Source organism: Musca vetustissima, unplaced genomic scaffold (genome assembly GCF_032173495.1).
Source record: "Musca vetustissima isolate MV318-11 ecotype Yass unplaced genomic scaffold, APGP_CSIRO_Mvet_v1 utg1735, whole genome shotgun sequence".
NCBI classification, from domain to species: Eukaryota; Metazoa; Arthropoda; class Insecta; order Diptera; family Muscidae; genus Musca; species Musca vetustissima.
Genome location: NW_026887582.1, coordinates 381,715 through 403,072, shown reverse-complemented (window position 1 = coordinate 403,072; position 21,358 = coordinate 381,715). Strand labels below are relative to the sequence as shown.

General features: G+C 35.2%; 3 protein-coding genes across 3 annotated transcripts in view; 2 read left to right on the top strand and 1 right to left on the bottom strand.

The window, feature by feature from the left end:
• Positions 1-20,413, top strand: part of LOC133335179 (serine-rich adhesin for platelets) — a 36,975-nt gene extending 16,562 nt beyond the window's left edge. The window contains exons 2-11 of the mRNA XM_061543484.1: positions 14,838-14,949; positions 15,501-15,849; positions 16,000-16,233; positions 16,307-18,808; positions 18,878-18,996; positions 19,066-19,203; positions 19,271-19,545; positions 19,611-19,699; positions 19,772-19,936; positions 20,196-20,413. Of these exons, the coding sequence (XP_061399468.1) occupies positions 14,838-14,949; positions 15,501-15,849; positions 16,000-16,233; positions 16,307-18,808; positions 18,878-18,996; positions 19,066-19,203; positions 19,271-19,545; positions 19,611-19,699; positions 19,772-19,936; positions 20,196-20,383 (4,171 nt within the window). The 3' untranslated portion in view covers positions 20,384-20,413. The remainder of the gene's footprint in view (positions 1-14,837; positions 14,950-15,500; positions 15,850-15,999; positions 16,234-16,306; positions 18,809-18,877; positions 18,997-19,065; positions 19,204-19,270; positions 19,546-19,610; positions 19,700-19,771; positions 19,937-20,195) is intronic.
• Positions 1-21,358, top strand: part of LOC133335168 (uncharacterized) — a 400,201-nt gene that overhangs the window by 46,115 nt on the left and 332,728 nt on the right. The window lies entirely within an intron of this gene.
• Positions 1-21,358, bottom strand: part of LOC133335151 (laminin subunit alpha) — a 607,777-nt gene that overhangs the window by 354,120 nt on the left and 232,299 nt on the right. The gene's annotated exons all lie outside the window — the stretch shown is intronic.

Here is a 21,358-nt window from a genome sequence, read left to right as displayed (position 1 = left end):
ATTAATTGCTTTTATGACCTCATCTTGGCTAGGTGGTATACACTCTATACCATCATCTCCTATTGGTTCTGGGGTATCTTCTTCATCGCCACTATTTGATACTAGCAGCTTTTCGAAATGCTCCTTCCAGATCCTCAACACGCTGTCTGTATCTGTCACCAGGTTTCCTTCTTCATCTCTACAGGAGGATGTGCCTGCACCAAAGCCTTCGGTTTGGTGTTTTACTCGTTGGTAAAATTTCCGGACTTCATTCTGACTCCTGTACATCTCGATTTGCTCACGCTCACGTTTTTCTTGTTCTTTCTTCTTTTTTCTGAAAACACGTTTCTCCTCTCTCCTTTTCTCCCGATAATTCTCCATCACGTTACGTGTTGCTACTGTCTGCAGGGTTGCCCTATACGCTGCGTTTTTCACATCAGTAGCAATACGACACTCCTGATCGTACCATGGGTTTCTTGGTGGTGGTTTTTGGTACCCAATTGTTCTTTTTGCTGCAGTTTGTAGGGAGTGGGCAATTCTTTGCCATTGTGCTTCTATACTATTATCGGGACAAGAAGTGCTTTCTTCAAGCAGATGGGTAAGTTGAGCGGAGTAGGCCTCGGCTACCTGTTGTGTTTGCAGCTTTTCGACGTCGAGTTTCCGTGTTGTATTAGATCGCACCTTTGCTGCAACATTTAGACGGGTGCGTACCTTGGCTGCCACAAGGTAATGGTCCGAATCGATATTCGCTCCTCGGATCGATCGGACGTCTAAAACACTGGATGCATGCCTTCCGTCTATCACAACATGATCAATTTGATTTCTCGTTACTTGATCAGGAGAAATCCAGGTGGCCTTGTGTATATCGAGATGCTTGAATCTGGTGCTGCTAACTACCATGTTTTTTGCTGCCGCGAAGTCAATCAACCTCATGCCGTTATCGGATGTTTCTTCATGAAGGCTGAATTTTCCGACGGTGGGGCCAAAGATATTTTCCCTTCCGATTTTTGCATTAAAATCTCCTAGCAGAATTTTAATGTCATGGCCAGGGCAACGGTCATATGCTGTTTCTAGGCGCTCATAAAATATATCTTTGGTCTGTTCATCTTTATCTTCGGTCGGAGCATGGGCGCAAATTAGACTGATGTAAAAGAACTTCGCTTTTATACGGATTATAGCAATTCGCTCATCTACTGGAGTGAATCTGGAGACAAGGTCTTTTATTCTCCTGTTAACCATAAATCCGCAGCCAAATTCATGTCTCGTTTCATGGCAGCTATAATACAGGGCGTAATCGTCTGATTTACTTACGCCTGTCCCTTTCCATCGCATTTCCTGTAAGGCAATAATATCGGCTTTGTACTTCTTGAGTATATCCGCCAAAGCGAACACTGCCCCTGTTCTGTATAGCGTGCGCACATTCCAAGTGCAGATTCGCAGATCGTGGTCCTTTATACGTTTGCGGGGGTCGTCAACATTAGGGGGGTTTGGTTTTCTTTTTCTTTGCTTTTTCATAGTAGGTTGGGTTTTCCGAGAGTGGGCAACTAACCCGACGCCTCAACCCATTTTTTTATAGTTCTTATGGGTGAACTCGCGGCACATATTAGCTCACTATTTCATCGGGTGATGAGAATAGCTCCCCAGGTGGCACCGCGGGGAGGTCAGTGTCCACAATTGAGATGAAAGAGGGACCAAGATAAGCCTGGGCTTCGCCATGTTAAAGCTAATCAGAGCCGTTGCTTGGTATCTATCATCCCCTACGCCACCCAATCGTGAAGTTCAGAGTCAAATATATACTACTCTCTAGCGCAACTATCAAACTCCGAATGGATTATAGACCGTAACATATCTATATGCTCACAAAAGTAAGCATTAAACATAGCATACTACAGGTATGTAGATATGTAAAGACATATGAATTGTCTGTGAGTGTCTTCTACAAGACACATTAGTCCAATAAAAAGGACTAATTGAATTGTCGGTTAGAACTCTAATAAAGTGCAGAAATCTTTAAAAGAAATACTGAATAAATTGAGGATAGTCGAGCTTGAGCTTGTTAGGAATAAGTCGACACTAATAGTTCGTCATTAGATGTTAGTTGGAGAATCTTGAATAAAATGCCTCATATATTCTATAGGCTATTAATATATATATATATATATATACACCTAAGTCTGTTTTTACACGGTAGATTGGTTCCAAAAAAGCCGTGTAAAAAAGACATTGATCTTATGCATAAAGGGGATTCCCCTAAATTAGTGCTATTCACATTTGCTTGACCAGTAAAAATTGTTTGCGCTAAAGGGGAATTCACTTAAATCTTTAAGCTAGTGTTCGCAAACTATCGATACTATCGATGGTTTCAGACTTTTTTCTTTCATAAATACTTTTTTGTGATATGAACATACTTCGCAAAAATTAAAAAAAATTAAAATCGTCTAAAAAAATTAAAAATATTCAATTTTCAAACCGTGTTATATCAAAACCGTGTAAAAACAGACTTAGGTGTATATATATATGTGTGTTAATGTATACATTTGTATTAAATTATATTATTATCAAACGTTATATTTCAAATAAAATCTAATCAAATATTTTTTGTTTGTTTTTAGGTATGTTGGTTTTTAAATAATGTTAATTAAAATTAACTGATTAACTGGTAAGTTGTCCGAGATAACAAATCAAATAATACATATAGAGGCTATATATGATCACAGATCGTAAATGTGGAACTACTATGATTCCGAATATATATTTTATTTATTTATAACAAACATATTTGCATACAATTCCTCCTCGTCACTGGTAAAACACAAGGATTATTAGTAATATGCTATTGGTTTTATTGGAGGCTCTTTTCCTATTAAAATAAATGAATTACCTTGTGTAATTTATGGAGGTGGCGACAGAGGCCTGTTTTTGTATAACGCGTAGACGTTATTTGATAGTAGAGTCCGAGTTGACTCTTCGATAGCTACAAGTCAAGTGAAGTCAGAGTTCTTGTGATCGCAGAGGATCGCTTGTCTATTTCTACTAATACATATATTCCTATTCCAATGAGTGAAAATAGCAAGGAGAGCAAAACAACTCCTTCCCCCGCTGTTAGGTCATCAGCGCCCTACGGTATCCGCAGAGGGAATGTGTAGGGGAGATGCCAGTAATGCTGATCCGTGATTGATCCAGCTTAGGAAGTGGTGTCAGAACATATCAAACTTATACAAATGTTGTGTAAAATAATTTCAATATTTATTTTAACCACTATCAAAAATGTGTTATTGTTATTTGGGCCAGTGTTGATACTATTTAGGGGTCCGAAAAACATACAGAAGATATTTTTTAACATGTGTTCATATCAGAGATGAATGTTTCCAAAACACTTAACTTTTTTCTGTTTATCCCGCGCTTTTAGTGCTAGAATATAGAAAAATATTTCAAAAATTATTTTACAGACAGCAGGAGATGAGGACCTAAAAGTGATTTATGTTGGAGCATTGTAATTATTCTTCATAGGAACATTAAATAGCCTTTCACATCTTCTGGCTATATATGGTATTTTAAGGGCATTTCGTAGTTTAAAGATCTTGAACAGAATTACCACAGAATGTTATCCCGTCAATAGATCGCTTAGAGACATTCGAGGGATATCTATAGAAGGCATTCTTTAGTTCTAAAATCATAATTATATTATAAAAATATATTTCATAAACAAAACAACATCGATAAAAAACTGTAATCTCAGTCTACCTTTATTGAATTTTGTATGAGCTATGTAGATAGTGTTTTTACTATGGAGAAAAAATATTTCTCTGACTTTTTATTAAAAGTATTCGTTTATGGACATTCGTCGGAAAATATAACTCACTCATAATTTCAATATTATAGGTTTACCTCTCTATAGGATTTATTTGTTATAACATAACTTGCGACTATTTCACCTTTGTTGTAACCATATTTTCTGATTTTTGTTGTCTCAATGTGAATATAAATCTTGTTAATGACATTTGTGTTGACCCCATTAATACCATCCTCGGTATTACACGCTCAAACTCTTTTCGCACCACACCTCGCCTCGCAGAAAAACAAACCAGAGCAGTTTAATTAAATTATTAAAGGTGTTATGTTTTTATTACCATTACCACTACCACTGCCAACAACGTTAATGGCTAATGAAGCGCACACAATGGAGTGCGTTGAATGTCATTTAATTGGTAATACCACCGCTGGCTGGGCTCTGAAGCATCAGCAGCATTTTTCATCGCTTAAGAAATGAATAATGGATGACAAAATCAAAATTTGTTAATAGCGGCGGCATTTGTGGGAAAAAGATATTTCATTCACATTTCAACAACGAGCATAAACATAATGTTTTTACATTAACAAAACATTGTTGCAATCGATAGATGAATGAATGAATTTTTGGATCCATGAATGATGGATGCGTAGAAGTGACCAACCAACCAAAATGAATGGACGAATATTTGGAACGCCTGTTTACTTCAAATATGTGTTTAAACTAAAATATCAACCACTTAATTATGGGTTTCCGTCAGGGAAGTTTTCTGTTCCACTGTGCAACCAACCACTTGAGTATGGCGCTTGAAAATCCAAATCGAGCACACAAACAATCAATTTCATAAGAAGTTAATGGTTTTCCGTATTTTCGAAATGGGTGTCATATGATTCCACTGAAACACCATCAGTTTGTTGAATGTGTAATTTCATGTGTTTGCAATGTTTTATGCCAATTAATGTTGCTGTTTACATAATTGTGTTGCTGTCAATCTGTTCGTCTTGCGTTTGATGTGCTGTTGACCGATTGTTTATAGGCTATCTGCCCGGCGGCTATACATTCATCAATTCTTGGCAATACCAAACTATTTTGTTTTAATTTGTTTACATCGACATTGACATGTTCAACAGTGTGTTTTTCATGGCAGAAGTTTTCCGGAGTCGCTGCAACTTGGAGCGTTTTGCTCATGTAATCTTTTCACGAAAATTCCAGAGCATTTTAAGAAAAAAATGGAAACGGCTTAAAATTGTCGTCTATTATTTGATGATTATAACAAATTCACGCCAGCCATTAGTGAAAGTTGTTCGCCTTGCTGTAAATATACAATTATATATATATATATTTCATGAGTATGCCAATATATAAATATGTCCTTAAGGAGAAATTGTGATTGTCTTAGCGAAGACACAAACCACGCGCACTCTTTCGGATATCTGCTGACGACAAAAATTATAAAATTGTTCAACTTGCATTAATTCTAATTTTTCGTATATGTATTTGCATTATTGCAACATCACATTTTGACATCTGTCAAAATATATATATGTGTGTGTGTGTAAATTATGAATTTCTTGCAACAAAATGACAAGACTCCTCTACCACGAATGACACTATTATTCGCTCGTTTGACGTTTAGCCATCTTCAATGCAATTCATGCCATTGGTGTTTGTACCTGTCCATATATCCATAATTGAATTTATGTATAGTCTATTGTTTATATATACATATGTACTTAAATTGTGTTATACTATATGGTGATGCTATTGTTCGCAAATGTTGTTATTTTTTACAACAAAATACCATTGAAAAGTGCTGCGAATATTGACACATATCAAACCCAACTAAATGCCGTTGCTGGCAATGCCAATGGAGGACGTGTTCAGAAATGAAAACAGCAACAAATCAACAACCGAACAACCAGGCATGACGTCTAGTGTTTTCCATGCGTCGTGTTGTTTTATGATTTAAAATATAAAATAAAAACAAAAGCGAAAATTTCATTTAAAAACCCCGAAAAGGCGATTGTCGAGGGCTGGTGTTGAATAAAGCTATTTCGCAAAACAACTATGACAGCGCCAATTCTGTTATCGATTATTGCCGAGTGCAAATGTACCATCCATCCATTCATTGGCATTTGCCTGTGAACACACGCTAGTGATTAACAAATAATAAGTGGTGGTTATAGTGTGCCATATTGAAAACGTGTAAACTGGTTTTAAAATTGAATGTCTTCGGGAATTTTTACCGTTGTTTTGTCGACAACATAAAAAAGAGAAAATTGTTGTCCACATTACCCCAAGTTCCTCTATGTACGCCAATGTTTACTTGTTAAATAATAACAATATAATTACAACTTTGTAATAAAAACTTATTTTTTAAATATATATATAGAATTTGTATATAGAATTTTTCGATTTTCATTTATAAATCTGGAAATCGATATGGATTTCGATCGATGGCTTTCCTTCAAATCCTAGTTATAGAAAAACCGACAAGAATGCCAGGAGTTACACAAAATATATAAAATTATATATTAAGATAATGTACTCATCGAATCCGCCAAAAAAATCCGAAATTCCTTTTCATAATTATGTTTTAATTGTCATGAAACTAAATTTTAAAATTTAAATCTGACATCGATTACCGGTTGTTCTCGAACAAAATGGATAACCTGCTCAATTCCAATCGTATCGAATCATACGGTATCCAAACAAAAACTCATTCGAGAGATCTGCCCTGTATTCCTCCATCATTCTGGTGTAACCGTTTTTTGATATCACTATAACTAACATCGATGTCTGTTTAAAAGGCAAACGTAACTCAATAGCAGCGTTCATACATACATACGTACATATTTTACATACGTTTTTGGAATGTCTCTCGACGTCGACGATATGATGTTAGTGGTATGCGGGCAGACGTTGTTAACTGGTGACATGTTGGAATTTCAACGATTCCCATAAACATTGCAATACCAATCGAACGAATAATATATTGTTTTTGTATTTTCGCCTTTTTGTCCACATTCTGCGCAATTATTGTGCAAATTTTTGTCAAACAAAACACACGATGATGACGACGACAACAACAACAACAACGAAATAACAGCCCACTTGTCTGCGTTTGTTTGTCACACACAAATATGTACACAAATACATAAATACAAACAAAGTTTTTCAGCTAAATTTCCAGTTCAATGAACACAGGTGGAAAATAACTAAGAAATTGAAGAAAACGAAAAAATGGAAATGACAATTTTCAATCAATGGCAGACTTTCTTAATGCATTCTGTACTTTGGAAATATGCTAGAGATGAGAATCGTTAATACTTGATATAGTTCAGATCGTTTTATTTATCTTGTTCGCATATTTAGTTCATATTTTACTATCTATGTCGATATTACACCAGCATCTTTATAATCCTTGACGATAAATTCTTCAAATTAATTTACTACAGTTTTTTTTCAGAAACTATACATTATTTTCGTTATAACAAACATCTCCTATATGTATATAAATCGAGTGTACACATTTAGCAAATTATTAATTATCTAATTATACACCAACTGCAAATGGAATATATGCTGTTGCTGATCGTCTAGTAATATGAAATCGATATGTTAATATTCGAACATGTTGAATGATTTTTGCTGGGAAAATTTAACTAAAGTAAAAATCACCTGTATCTGTTACAACTGTCCCTAAAATATCATCTATCTTCCAAAAGAGATGTGTGTAAAAAATCTCACAACGAAATTTCACATTACTACACACACACACACTCTCAACCTCTTATTTAGGAAATTTTCATTATACCTAAGAGCGAAAGTAGAAACAATCTAAGCCAACTGGTGGAAAACAAATAAAAGAAAACTTTTAATTTCTTTTGTCATTGCAATCTTAATTTCGTAAGCACGACATGTTCTCCTTCCTCTCCCTCTTTCTAGTCGTTCATTGGCATCTTTATGTATTTTTCTACTTACCTTTGCTACTTTGAAATCCGACTTCATTCCCGCAATTTTATGAATCCTTGCCAAAACACTTGACTTCAATTCGCCAAAGCCATTGTATGAGGTTAGTCACGTAGAATTATGTTACTTCCCTTCAATGGAGAGAGAGACTTCATTTAGGACACGATCTGTTCTTTTACATAATTTACAGAAGTTTTCCGCAGCCGCAGTTGTCGTTGTGTCGAAGAAAAAAAAACACAACAAAAATATTTCCTTTTCCATTTCTTGTGTATGCATCCAACAACAAGGATACCAACATTTGGAGTCCAAGTATAGCAGCAATAAAGCCAAATGAATTCCTAACCATGTTTGTGGCAGATGAATAAAAAATGCCGTTTGGAAGGAAAATGAAAAGCAGTGCTAGCACCCGAAGGGTTGACAATTATGTTACCATTCATAACACAAGTCCTTTTTGCTCCACTCAAACTACATTTTGGAGTGGTGCTTTTCTCCATACAATTGGAATAAATAATGCTGGAAACTTTTATTGGCTGAATATAACACATACGAGTAGCCCACCATGGACACAAGTAGGGAATGATATTTAGTAGGTATGACACAGCAACCTAATACTATAAATTGGAATATATTTGTCATCATTGAATAATATTGAAGCCTCATCATGTTGAGGATTCGGGGCAATATCTATTTTAGGTTCTAAGACCTTTTACAGCACCACTGAAGTATTTTCAATCCTTCAATTCAATTGGCTGATAGCTAAGCTATCAGCTGAACTTTTACTTAATTTTCATACCAACCATATTTCTGTGTTATTGATTTTTCTCCATTCATATAAAAGTCACTTTTTTGCCTTTTCTTTAACTTTCGTTGACCAACAACTTCCCCGCTCCGTGTACTCTTCTGGAGTAGCCGTTTTTGTTGGATACCACGCCAACTTCCTTCTTGTGCATATTTTCCGTTCTTATTTTATACATCTTGGAAAATAGCCGTGGCAACCCACGGCACGGCTTGTCACATTGCTCTAAGTTCGTTGAACGTACCGGGGAACCAGTGTCGTTACGTCTCTGGCAAAAGATGCACGTTGCACTATTTTCCATAGGCTAGCCGAAGGTATGGTCTTTTATTTTACTAAAACTCTGTGTGTATTTCAAATTTTCTACATAATTTCTGCGTCCTGCCCATTCACCTATCCCATGACAAGGCTGCATAGTAAAATCGGTATACTTTGGAAAATCCCATACTATGGGGACTGTTATGTATGGATGTAAGTTTGTTTGCTCAAAGGATAATAGATGTTGTTGGCGGTTTGTGCTCATGCTCTCTGCTCGACGTCATAGTACGAGTACTAGAACGAGTTGTAAAAAATTACGATACGATAGTACTACTCACCGTACGATGCATTGTATTTGCTCGTTTCATTGTTGTTGTGTCTGTTGTCATTATTTTGCATCCGTTGTAGTATTTTATGTCATTTTGGTATCCGGCCTTTTTTCCTAGCTGCTATCTGTCCGGTTTTCTTGGCAAAGTCTTTTTTGAATGTTGTGCATTCGGTTTTTATGAGGAGGTTGGGAAATTTCTACTTGAGAATGTTATTTTATTTTTTTTTTTTCTCTAAACTGAACAATTTGTGACTGAATGTATTAAAATGCGAGCTGCATTTTGATGCCGCAGTCGTAATTTGATGAAAACTAATCTATATATAAATGAACACGTAAAAAGTGTCAGTTGTTCTCGGAGTTGCCGAGAGATGTATATATCTGTCGATGTATAAAAGGTACATGTTTTAATTAAAGAGTTGGCCATCTGTGGAGAGGTACCGGAAGATGTGAAATGTTGACCCTTTACGGGCGTGGTACTAGAAGGAGAGGACGACGTGTCCCTCCTTCGAACTTGATCTATGTAAGGTAAACATATTACGCGATATGCAAAGTTTCGATGAAGTTGGATATTCCCTTTGCTTCATATGAGATTTACATGTTTTCAAAATGTTGGCCCTTTATATAGACATTTCCCAAAAGATTTATCTATGGAAACCCCAGAGATTTCATTTTGACATGACCATAAGATCATAACAAACTTCGCACTTTTCTTTAGTTTTTATTTTGAGAAAAGGAATAAAATGCAGACTCTTTCAATATTAAGTACTATAATATCATATTGACCAGATGTGATCTGGATTTGATAAATATTATTTTGTCCTAGGTTTGAATCAAATCAATAGCTTCGTATGAGATTTACAAATTTCAAAAAAAAAAAAAAATGTTGGACCTTTATGAAAGTGGGAGGTACTAAAAAAAGTGAAGGGATAGTCTTATATTCTCTCTCTCTCTCTCTTCGAGCTTGATTTATTACGAAGAATTATTACTATGTGCTTGTGAAAGTTATGGTGCTTTACGGCATTTTTTTGAAAATATTTAAAAAAAAACTCTTTAATTTAGTTAAATTATGTAAACTAAGCACCGATAAAATAATTTACAGATAAAATTTTTTGAAAAAATCTGTAAAATCTATCAAAATTGCCAAAAATTTGTACAGTACACCTTACATTCAGAAAATCACCCTTATTATAGTAAATAAAGGTCCGAATGTACCAGAAATTGCTAGAATTAGCAGAAAACAATAAATATTTTGCAAAATAAATAAATAAATATTTGAAATAAAAACTCAAAAAATGGGAATTAACCTGAAGGATCGATTCAATTTCAATAGCCTTTACTGAAGATGTCCGGAATATTTTTGCAGTATGTGAGAAAATATCGATTGATATTGGTATTTATAATATCATATCGATTGTTCGAGTAGTACAGAATATATTTTATCAAAAAATATATCAGTCATAACAGAACGAACAGAGATCAACGCCTATGTTGACGAGTAAAAGTTTCTGGCAGACAGCAGCATGTTTGATGGTCAAATCTTGACCCTTAACATCTATTGAACATGACTATATTTTTCCAAAATTATATTTTTTGAATAGAATAATGTTAATTTAATCTATTTTAGCCTCAAAGAAGGAATATTTTACAGTTTGACAAATATTTAAAGTCTTGTGTTGAGCATAAAAAATGCTGCTGTGTGCCAGAAACTTTTACTCGTCAATATTGGCGTTGTTCTCTGTTCGTTCTGTTGTGACTGATATATTTTTTGATAAAATATATTCTGTATTACTCGAACAATCGAAGTGCAGTATATCGAAGTGTTCTGAATTAAAAATTTTTAAAAATACTTCCAATGAATCAAGGGCTCATCAAAAAATGTTTACCACAGTAAATGTTTTAATTACGTGACCACCACTGCACATATGTATATAGATTTGTATATTGTCGAACATCTACTCAAATTACAACTGCCAAAATTTGAAAAATTGTATGTCCCTTTTTTTAATATATAATCTATTTAATGATGCACGCCTTTTACTATTCCAATGACCACATAGATCTTTGCTCTATTTTTCTGTCATCCTTCTTCTTCTTCTATTGCGTTTTTGATTTTATGTTTTCATTTACATCCATTTGGTTGCAGGAAATTGCAGCAGTGTTATAACAACACCGTTTATTGAATACAAAGAACAGCAACAACAATCAAACTTTATTAAACAAGTAGAACAACAATTCGCCACGGTATGCTCTGAAAACGTGCATAACCACTCAATGCACTCCCAATCTCTTTGTAGCGCCTCCTTTCCATAAACATTTAATAGTCACACGGCTATTATTAAAATGTGCGCACACACTAGCAAAAATGCATTTTCTTTTCTTATGCTATGTTGGTATTCGAGCCAAGATATACTTTTCTAGAACATTAGATGGAGAGAATCACAAATTGGAATAATCACTGATTTCAAAAAAAAAAGTTGTGGAAAGTGTGCTATATTTGATAGAACCAAATGCACATTACACCCATTATTAAATTCCATATTCATTCAAATTTTGGCATACAAGGAAACTTGTTAATAATAGATTTTTGGTGCAATCTGAAAAATGTGGTTTGTTGGTGTGTGTTTGTAAGAAAAAGGAGAGAGTCTATTTCCCATTTGTTTGACTGTCCAAGCTATCTATTTAAATGACCTTCACCTTTTGTGCATTCCTTTTGAAATACTCGAAAACATACGGCAACGAAGTCAGCATCCAGCAAATGAACATAGCTGAAATTCGTACATCTGATTAATATCTATCCCCGTTTAGGTATAGCTCCCCATCCCTCAATATTCAGACATTTTTCAATTGAATCGGTCCCAATTTCAGATTCCTATTGGGTGGGGCAAATCTTCCCCAAAACGTGGAACGATATGTGCAATTTAAAATAGCGAACATCCTAGTAGTAGTAGCAATGTATGTACAGCATATTTCTAAACCCTATCCTAAATATTAATACAAATTAGTTCTATCGTCGTATCAACAGGACATTGCAAAATTAACTTAGAATGAGGTATCCGCTGGATGACAAATTTAAAATGAACTCCACCTTATGGTGGAGGATATAAATTGCACGGATGGTTTTTGGTAAATATATCTGCTATTTGCCGTGACAAACAATAATACACCGTAGTTTGTTTACATTTCGATTAAATTACTCTTATGACCATTACCCTCTTGTTCCCATTTCGAAAGGCTCTCTTAAACGAGAACTGCTCTTATTTAGGTGTTTTGTGCTGTTACACAGAGAACACACAACCAATACTAGACTTCTTTTGTAAAAATGAGCAAAGAATATTTTTTGTTTCTGTTGTGCATTTGTGTTCTGATTTTACATTCCGCCGTTGGTTTAGCGAAAATATGATAAGGCATTTTTTCACATTTCGCTTAGTTGTACTTTGTTTTTTATTCCAATAGGGTGCGGTACATACATAGAGGACCGTCGCTGCTATTTTATATGTACATACTATAGTGTAGTAATCACTTTTGTTGACTGTCTTTAATTGTCTATCTACTAAAGTAATAATATAATGTATATAATGCAGTGAAAATGTGTATGTTTCTAATAAATCAAAGAGGAAGTCCAAGTAAAAGAGTGTCTAATAAATGAGGAAGACGGACGACCCACCACATCTTGAATGTGTAGTTAAATACCAAATGTGCCTTGGCTATCAATAATGAAAACAAGTTTCGATGATTCGGACAAAGCATAAACTACGTTTTAGTTTTTTTTTCTATATATTACAATAATTTTGGTTGCATTTGTTTTATAGAAAACTTTACATAAATTGCATTTTCAATATTTGTTATTATAAAAATAAAATAAGCAAAATTAACAATTTGACAAAGGAAACGCATATTTTGTCTCACTACATTTTTCTTTTTTTTACATTTCTTATAAATTGATACAATAGTCAAATTTAAATAGAGAGAGAGAGGGAGATTGAAACCTCTCAAATGTTCCACAAACTGTGCAGATTTTGTTTTTTTGATTCTCTTATTGTATGGCAACATATGATATGTGTGCATTATATTATCCTGAGTGTGGTTCTTTTAATGTACTGGACTAGGTCAATTTAATTTATATTTCTCACGTAAAATATGACAAAACCACCCCTAGATTTTCATTACAAAAGAACTTTATTGATTTTGCATTGCTTATTAATAATACTGGAATAGATTTCTAAATTGGTATATTAACCATTTAACACCAAGGACAAGGCAAATGTCACTAACACTGACAAAATATGAAAATCGTGTGGTGTTTATTTTTTCTCATTTTCTTGCATTCGTTGCTTTTTACATAAATTGTTAAGAAAAAATCAGTTTTTTTGTGAAATGTTGAATGATGTCTGAATGTTTTTGGTTTTTACTTCTTTGGTTTGAGTTACTTGGATGTTTCCATGCTCTTCTATTTAACATAGTAGTGTTTACCTGGTAATTGTTATACTGTTATATTCAACAAATTGTTTAATTTTGCCTCTCAATCTCAGAGTTTTCCCCTTGCTTCTTATTCTCTTATTGTAAATTATGTTCCACAGTAGTCTGTCAGAGCGAGATTGTGTTTCAAATTGAAGAGCATTGTTGGCTCCAATCTTTCTCTACTGGCATGGGGAGAGTGAGTGCGTCGTTGTGTAGTATAGAGAAACAATAGCAACCAAGTATTTTGCTTCTTTTTCTTTTTGTACTTGTCGCCTCTGTTATGAGGTTATTCGTTCCGTTTTATTAGTCAGCTAGCCAGCCATCTACACAACAAACATTCAAGCAAAAATTGATTTACTACAAAATGTACGAAAAGAAAAGAAAACAAAAGAAAATATTGAATATTTGTGAAGATTAAAATTCCCATTTATATTTATTCGATACAGTTGCATATTTCCAAATAATTTATAACGTGTAAAAATTAATAATGAAAAGGTTATAGAATGTAAGGGGGTATGTGTGTGTGTGTGAGTGAAAAATAAACCAATAAATATAGTTTTTGCCATTCGCTGAATTGATTAAAAACAGCTGATTGTGATTTTACTACGTTTTTATTCCAGTTCCTTTATACTTTTGATTTGCTTTAAGTACAATGAATTTAAATACAATACACAATTTATTACAACAAACACGTATTTAAGGTTGTTGTTGTTTGGTACAGCGAGTGGCTGGGAATATGCCAATGATGGGCAACATTTCTCTTAAAAAATGTTTAAGGGAAAATAAAAAATGATTTATTCTTCGGAATTTATTAAATTTAATATTTTTAAAGCATAATTAATATCCAAGGAAGTTCAAAAAATAAATTCATTAAAAAAAAAAATTTCGGAAAAAAAGTCATTAAGGTTTATTTTTGTTTTAACATCAAAAAATGTAAAGAGAACCCATCAAAACGCTGGTGTGCATGTCTGCCCAACTATGGAATATGCACAATATAAAAACTACACAACACATTTGGAGAACCGAAATCTGTGATTCCGTAATAATATTGATGATGATATATTTATATTATATGCATATATAGACGAAGATGAAAAATTGTTTACAAATAAACTGAATTTTGATGTTGAAAATCTCTGTAATATTATATGTCTGTCTGGCATGTAACAATGACTACCTTGAGTCTAAACATCGTAGAAAGATCTAAATTCTCTCAAATAAAAATTTTTAATAATTGATTGTCTCTATTTCTCTTATAGATCTATGGGAATATTGTTACCACCAGTTTCTCAAGTTACAAATACCCGCATAAATTTGACCCAACATCATCGTAATCGCAGCTTGGATAGTGCTTTGCAAAGGATACCCGAGGTAAATATTACATTTTCAACACTTTATTGATAGCACTCTTGGCGAACAAATTTTCATACGGAGTGCAAATACAATTTTTTGTGCTTTCAATTTATTTCGATTGATATTTTCAAGAAGGACACTGCAGTAGTTTTCTTGATTATATGTGCTAATAACGTAATATTTTGTTCCGAAGTTTTTAAAAATTAGAGTAAACCAAAAGAAAAATTAATGTCGAAGAATTCTACATACATGTTTTGGAAAAGTTGTACTAAGCTTTACCCCTTACTAGAGATTTCTATATTTAAATTTGCAGACAACAATTATTCAAAATATTACGCTCAATCATGTAAATATATTATTCTTAAATAATGGTTTGAAACGTTCATTGAAATTCAATAATGATTGGATCTGTATTATGTGGAATTTACATACATAGATACCATAACAGCGTGATAGAAAAGCAACAGCGTCCTTAACAAATATTTAAAACAAATTCACTCACACAGACATTCTCTTAACACATGTATCCCTCTCTCGTTTCATATCCTTTCGTTTGAAACAAACAAAAGGTTGAAGTCTCTTCGCCCAATGCTGAAAGTGAGAATACTTTTTGCACACCATCCATACTGGGGTCAACAATGTGCTCGAAAATTGTAACGACAGCAGCAAACGTAACAGCGGCGCTGACAACAACACAAACACCCGCACTGACGTCATCAACAACAAATGCTCTAGCAGGACCAAATACAGCTCTGGCGCCGCACTCTGCTGCGTGCGCGGGTGTTGACAATGCCATGGATATTGTGTCCACAACGGAGCCCACAAGTACAATGGTGGCTACACAGGCATCATTGGCCGCTGCCGCAAATGCTGGAGCAGTAACACCGCAGCAGAATAATATTAACAGCAGTGTCATAGGTATGTGTTTGAATAAAACGGAATAATTGACAGGTGTATTTGTGGAAGTGGTGTATTTAATTTACATATGCCAGCAGCCATCTGTGATATAAATTAATTTGGAATATTTAAATTTGCTGATGCATTTTTGTGTTGTTGTGTTCTTTGTAGTGGAACCATATTGCCCTACGGCACGATTGCGACCTAAATCATCGGATTCCGCAACATCATCGTCATCTTCAACCGTACAACGGGCAGCCTCGTCTGCCTCTACAGCATCGACAAGCTCGTCCTTTACCAGTGGTTCTAACAATGTGTTAGCTGTCATTAATGGGCCGGGCGGAATAAATGCAAACGGTGGTAAAAAACGTGAAGATCTCACAAGTCTGGGCTCCGACGATTCAGGTATATTTACATTGCATTTACCCTCAAAATGTTTGGCGTTTACTAACATTGTTTTTATTTTTCACCCCTGAAGGAATAATATGTGGATCTGATTCTGATCAAATATCGTTGAATCGTATTCGACATTCACACGAGTCATTAGATTCGGGAGAAATGGACAATGAAGAGGAATGCATAGACATGCTGGAAACCAATTCCATGGACGAAGAATACAATATGATGCAAACGGATTTATGCTTCTATCAGTCACTCGAAACAGACTGCCGAACATTACGGCCCTCAAAGAAAAACAAGGGCAACAAAAAGCTGGATAACATCAATGACAAATTAAATACGGAAATCATGCCGCCCGATACTAAAGCCGATGCAGAAGCGCTTAGTGAACGACAACGATATCGTGATATGAATATGTCGCAGGCAGCTATGTCTTTGGAAAAGTGTAAAATCTCTTCGGATGCCACAGCAGAAATTGCCAGTGACACCGTCGATTGTCCCACACCGACTCAGACATCTAACAGCTCCCTAATGGCCTCCTCTAAGACACCTTCTACACCCGTAGAGTCATCTAAAAATGATATTCTGTTTAAAAATTTCTTTGGTGCGACCAAAAACGCCATATTCCGCACGGCGCAGAGCATTATTGAGAATCATGAAAAGAAAAATGCTTCAAAACAGACTCAGAAGTCTATAGAGGACTCGGGAAGTGTAGGTTCATCCACGCAAACAGAACACATTAAGTCACCAACGGATATTTCAAAGAAAAAAGAATTTTTCGGTCTGCTTTCCACTAACGCCAGCAAAAAAGCAGCTATGGCTGCAGCAGCAGCTGCGGCTGCCAACACTTCGGCTAACAACTCCCCGGCAACGACACCACTAGCACAAAATGCATCTTGTCCTGCTGATCATGTCACGAATCAATCAAGCAACAGCGAGAAATCATCAAATGATAGGGATTCCTTATCTTCCGCCGAAAGCATTGAGAAGACGTTGAGTTTACAAGTACCTAACACCGCATCCGCCTTGTCCACCGTCGCCCCCTTCTCCACTTCCAATTCGTCAATATCAAAATCTTCTTCCATATCATCCTTGAACAAGCTCAAAGTACCAGGTGTAGTTAAATGCTTTATCAAAGAGCGTCCTAACAATTTACAAGATTCGGCAAATCAACAAAAGACTGAAAAAGGTCCCAGCGGCCTGTTGAGATTTTTTGAATCACCAGTTTTCAACATTCACTTTGCCATTCATTATCTCTTCTACTCGAAGGAGCCCGGTGTTCTCAGTTTCATTGGCAACAAAATATTCAGTTTCCCCGACCAGGAGGTGGATCTCTACATTCCACAGCTGATTGTCATGTATATACAGATGGACGAATTGGCCGAAGTATTGGACCCCTACCTGACAATCAGATGTCGGAAATCCGTGGACTTTTCTCTAAAGTGCCTATGGCTATTAGAGGCCTATAATTATCAACATAACGATTCCATGGGTTCTCGAAAGTCTCAATTGGCTTTAATGAAGGAAATCTATTCGAAAAAGGAGCGCAAACAACTAACAAAAACCGAGACAAAAGATCAAGGTGGCACTAGCCACAACAACGTGGTATCACCATTGGCAAAGAAAACGCATCACAGGTCCCAATCGGATGCTACAGTTTTGCTCGCAGATTCACGCCGTAACACCTCGAGTCTTAGTATCGCCAATCGCTTATACCAGCAGCCACCATACACCACACAAACCTTGCCTGCTACGCCCGCCAAATTATGCTTGGGAGATCTGACATCTGGCAGGGCATTCGACAATGGGTGTACGTGCTTTGAAACAGTCCGTGGGCAAGTAAATGATCTCTTGGGCCACAAAACAGTGTGTTCTTGCAACGCCCCCAAAACGGCACCACAAAAGGAATTCATGAAGGCTCTCATGAATGTTGGCAAAAACCTAACCAATCTACCTTCAAAGGCCGAGAAGACATCCGCCCTGCGAATGTTCTTGAATCTTATAAACAAGAATTTACCCGCTCGTGTTTGGTTACCATTGTACTCAGACATTCCACATCATGTTGTTCGTATTACTGAGGAAAAGACTGCTGTTCTAAACTCAAAAGATAAGACGCCCTACATCATCTATGTGGAGGTGGTGGAAGTGCCTGATATTTACTCATCTTCCCTTATACCCAAAATGATGCCGTCACTGCGGCATACAAAATCAGAAGAACACCTCGAAGTAGCAGGCGGAGGTGGATCGTGTCAACATAACCACAGCCAGCACCTGCAGCATGCTACATGTAGTCGAACTTCAAGTTGTAGCAGTCACAACAGTTGTCGGCGTAAGAAGGAGAAGCCCTTGTCTGAATCGTCTTCTACGGATAACAAAGCCGAGGCTTTGGAACAGAATCAGACCAGTGGCGGTGGAATCGGTTCACTATTGTCTCCACCCCAACTCAATGAAGACGATGTATGGTCACAGGAGGACGATGAAATAACTGCGCAATACTTGCATATGCGCAAAATGCGTGCAAATTCTGAAAGAGATGCCATATCACAAATGTCATTGGACTCATGTGATTCACGAGACCAAGGTAAATTCTATTTTTAACCGTCAGTGATAAAGTGCGAACTAACTAATATGGCATTGCGTTTTGTACTAGGTATGCCCGTTCTATTCAACATTGGAGATGTCCGCACCCGCCACTGTAATAATCTAAATTGTGAAAACACCAAGTCTTTTAGCAACGATCCGGAGGATCCATCCGCAGCCGCACTTAAGGTAGAACAGTAGTCATTGCCAACTTTCTAAAGCAAAATCCTCTTAAAATTACATTTTTTCTTATCATAGGAACCATGGGATGAGAAGGTGAAACAAATACGCGAATCGTCACCATATGGTCACTTGTCCAATTGGCGCCTACTTTCGGCCATTGTGAAATGCGGTGACGATCTCAGGCAAGAACTGATGGCAACACAACTCCTGCAAGTATGTAACCACTTTGCGCTATAAGGGATATCTTGTAATTTCATATTTTGATTGTTTTTTTATTTAGATGTTTAAAATAATATGGCAGGAGGAACATGTTGATCTGTGGGTACGTCCATATAAAATCGTTTGCCTCTCCAATGACAGTGGCCTCATCGAGCCAATTCTGAATACGGTATCACTGCATCAGATAAAGAAGAACTCCAACAAATCATTGAGAGATTATTTCATTGATGAATATGGTCCAGCCGACAGTGATGCTTTTCGAATTGCCCAAAAGAACTTTGTTCAAAGCTGTGCGGCGTATTGCTTGATTTCGTATTTGTTGCAAGTCAAAGATAGGTTTGTAAAACCATTTGTATTACACGCCGAACGTTATTTCATCCCTTATGTTTTTTTCTCTTTAGGCACAATGGCAATATTCTGTTACACTCTGACGGTCATATTATTCACATAGACTTTGGATTTATTCTAAGCATATCTCCTAAAAATTTAGGTAATGCTAATTATTCTTTCATATCAAGGAACCTGTATTTTGTTGACATCAATGTGTTTGATTTTTCCTCAGGTTTCGAACAGTCCCCTTTCAAGCTAACTCCTGAGTTTGTCGAAGTTATGGGCGGAACAAATACCGAACATTGGCGGGAGTTTAACCGGCTGTTATTAGTGGGCATGATGACGGCTCGCAAACATATGGATCGTATTATCAACTTTGTAGAAATAATGAGAAGCAGTAAGTATACCCATAATAAAAGAATATTCGTAATGACAAATTTCATTCGACATTTTTCATAATTGTATTGAGGCGGTGCGGGACACACAGATGTGTAAAGAGATATTTAATGTGCATGTGAATTGGATGTTTTCCTACATTCGATATAAAATGTGGCAAAAAACCGCTCAGTTATACAGTTACAAAAAATCTACAATTTTTACTTTAAAAAAATGAATGCGAATAAATAAAAATAATAAAACATTGATTATAATTACAGATGCCCAACTGCCTTGCTTCAAAAATGGTTGTTCCGGTACCGTACAGAATCTCCGAAAACGTTTCCATATGAATCTAACCGAACAAGAAATGGAACGCAAAGTTGAGCAATTAGTGCAAGATTCACTAAAAAGTCTCTCGACGAAGTTATACGATGGGTACCAATACTATACGAATGGCATATTGTGAGAAAGGTTTTTTATGAAAATCTAAATGACCAAACATACAAATGCCTGAACATATTAATTAGCGCTATCCAGCTGCAAAACCGGACATTTTTTAAGAGCATAATTGAAATTTTCAAAAACAAAACAAAAATAACAATAACGAGTTTGTGTGTGTAAATATATTTTAGTTATATTCATATTCTAAATAAAAACATTTTAAAATAAATTATATAAATTTAGAAATAATTCATAAAATTATAAGGAAATCTACATACATATATTTGTTTTTCATTCATAATTATTTGTAATCTAAAATATATTTTATTATCAGTGCAAAAGCAGAAAAAAGTAAGGAAATTGCTGATTTCAAGTTTTCTACTTTTAATCTGGAACAAGCAAGAATATTTTTGATTTTGTAAAAAGTAAATGATTTATTACTACAACAAAGTATTTTTTATAATAAAAAATATTTAGAATTAATTGTAACATTGTTCTTTTACTACATTTAAACAGTTATTATATTCTGTGTGTTTTGTAAAATGTGAAATATAACCCTGGTTCTAATTAAAAGAAAAAAACTAAAAAAAAAAATAAATCAAAATATATCATAGAACAAGAACAAGTTAAAAATTTATAACTATTATTATACTATGACTGCAGTCAAAGAAACTATTCAAAATTTATAAATAGGAATTCTCAAAGAAATAATGAAATAAGCGCGAGTATATTTAATAATAGTACCATACATGAATGATATTTTGAATGCCTTTACTATGTACGTGTCCGTTTTTGAATGTGTATACATGCGTGTGTTCTTTTGTTAACATTTTAAATGTATGTAACTTAAATATACAAATACTAATTTTTTATTACCACTCTTAACACAACTGAAGATTGTTATTAAAATTACCCATTATTCGCACTAGCCCCATTATTCCTATCTCAATAAAAAAAAAGTAAAAAATTTGCACCTCTTCATTATTACGAAGAAGATTCA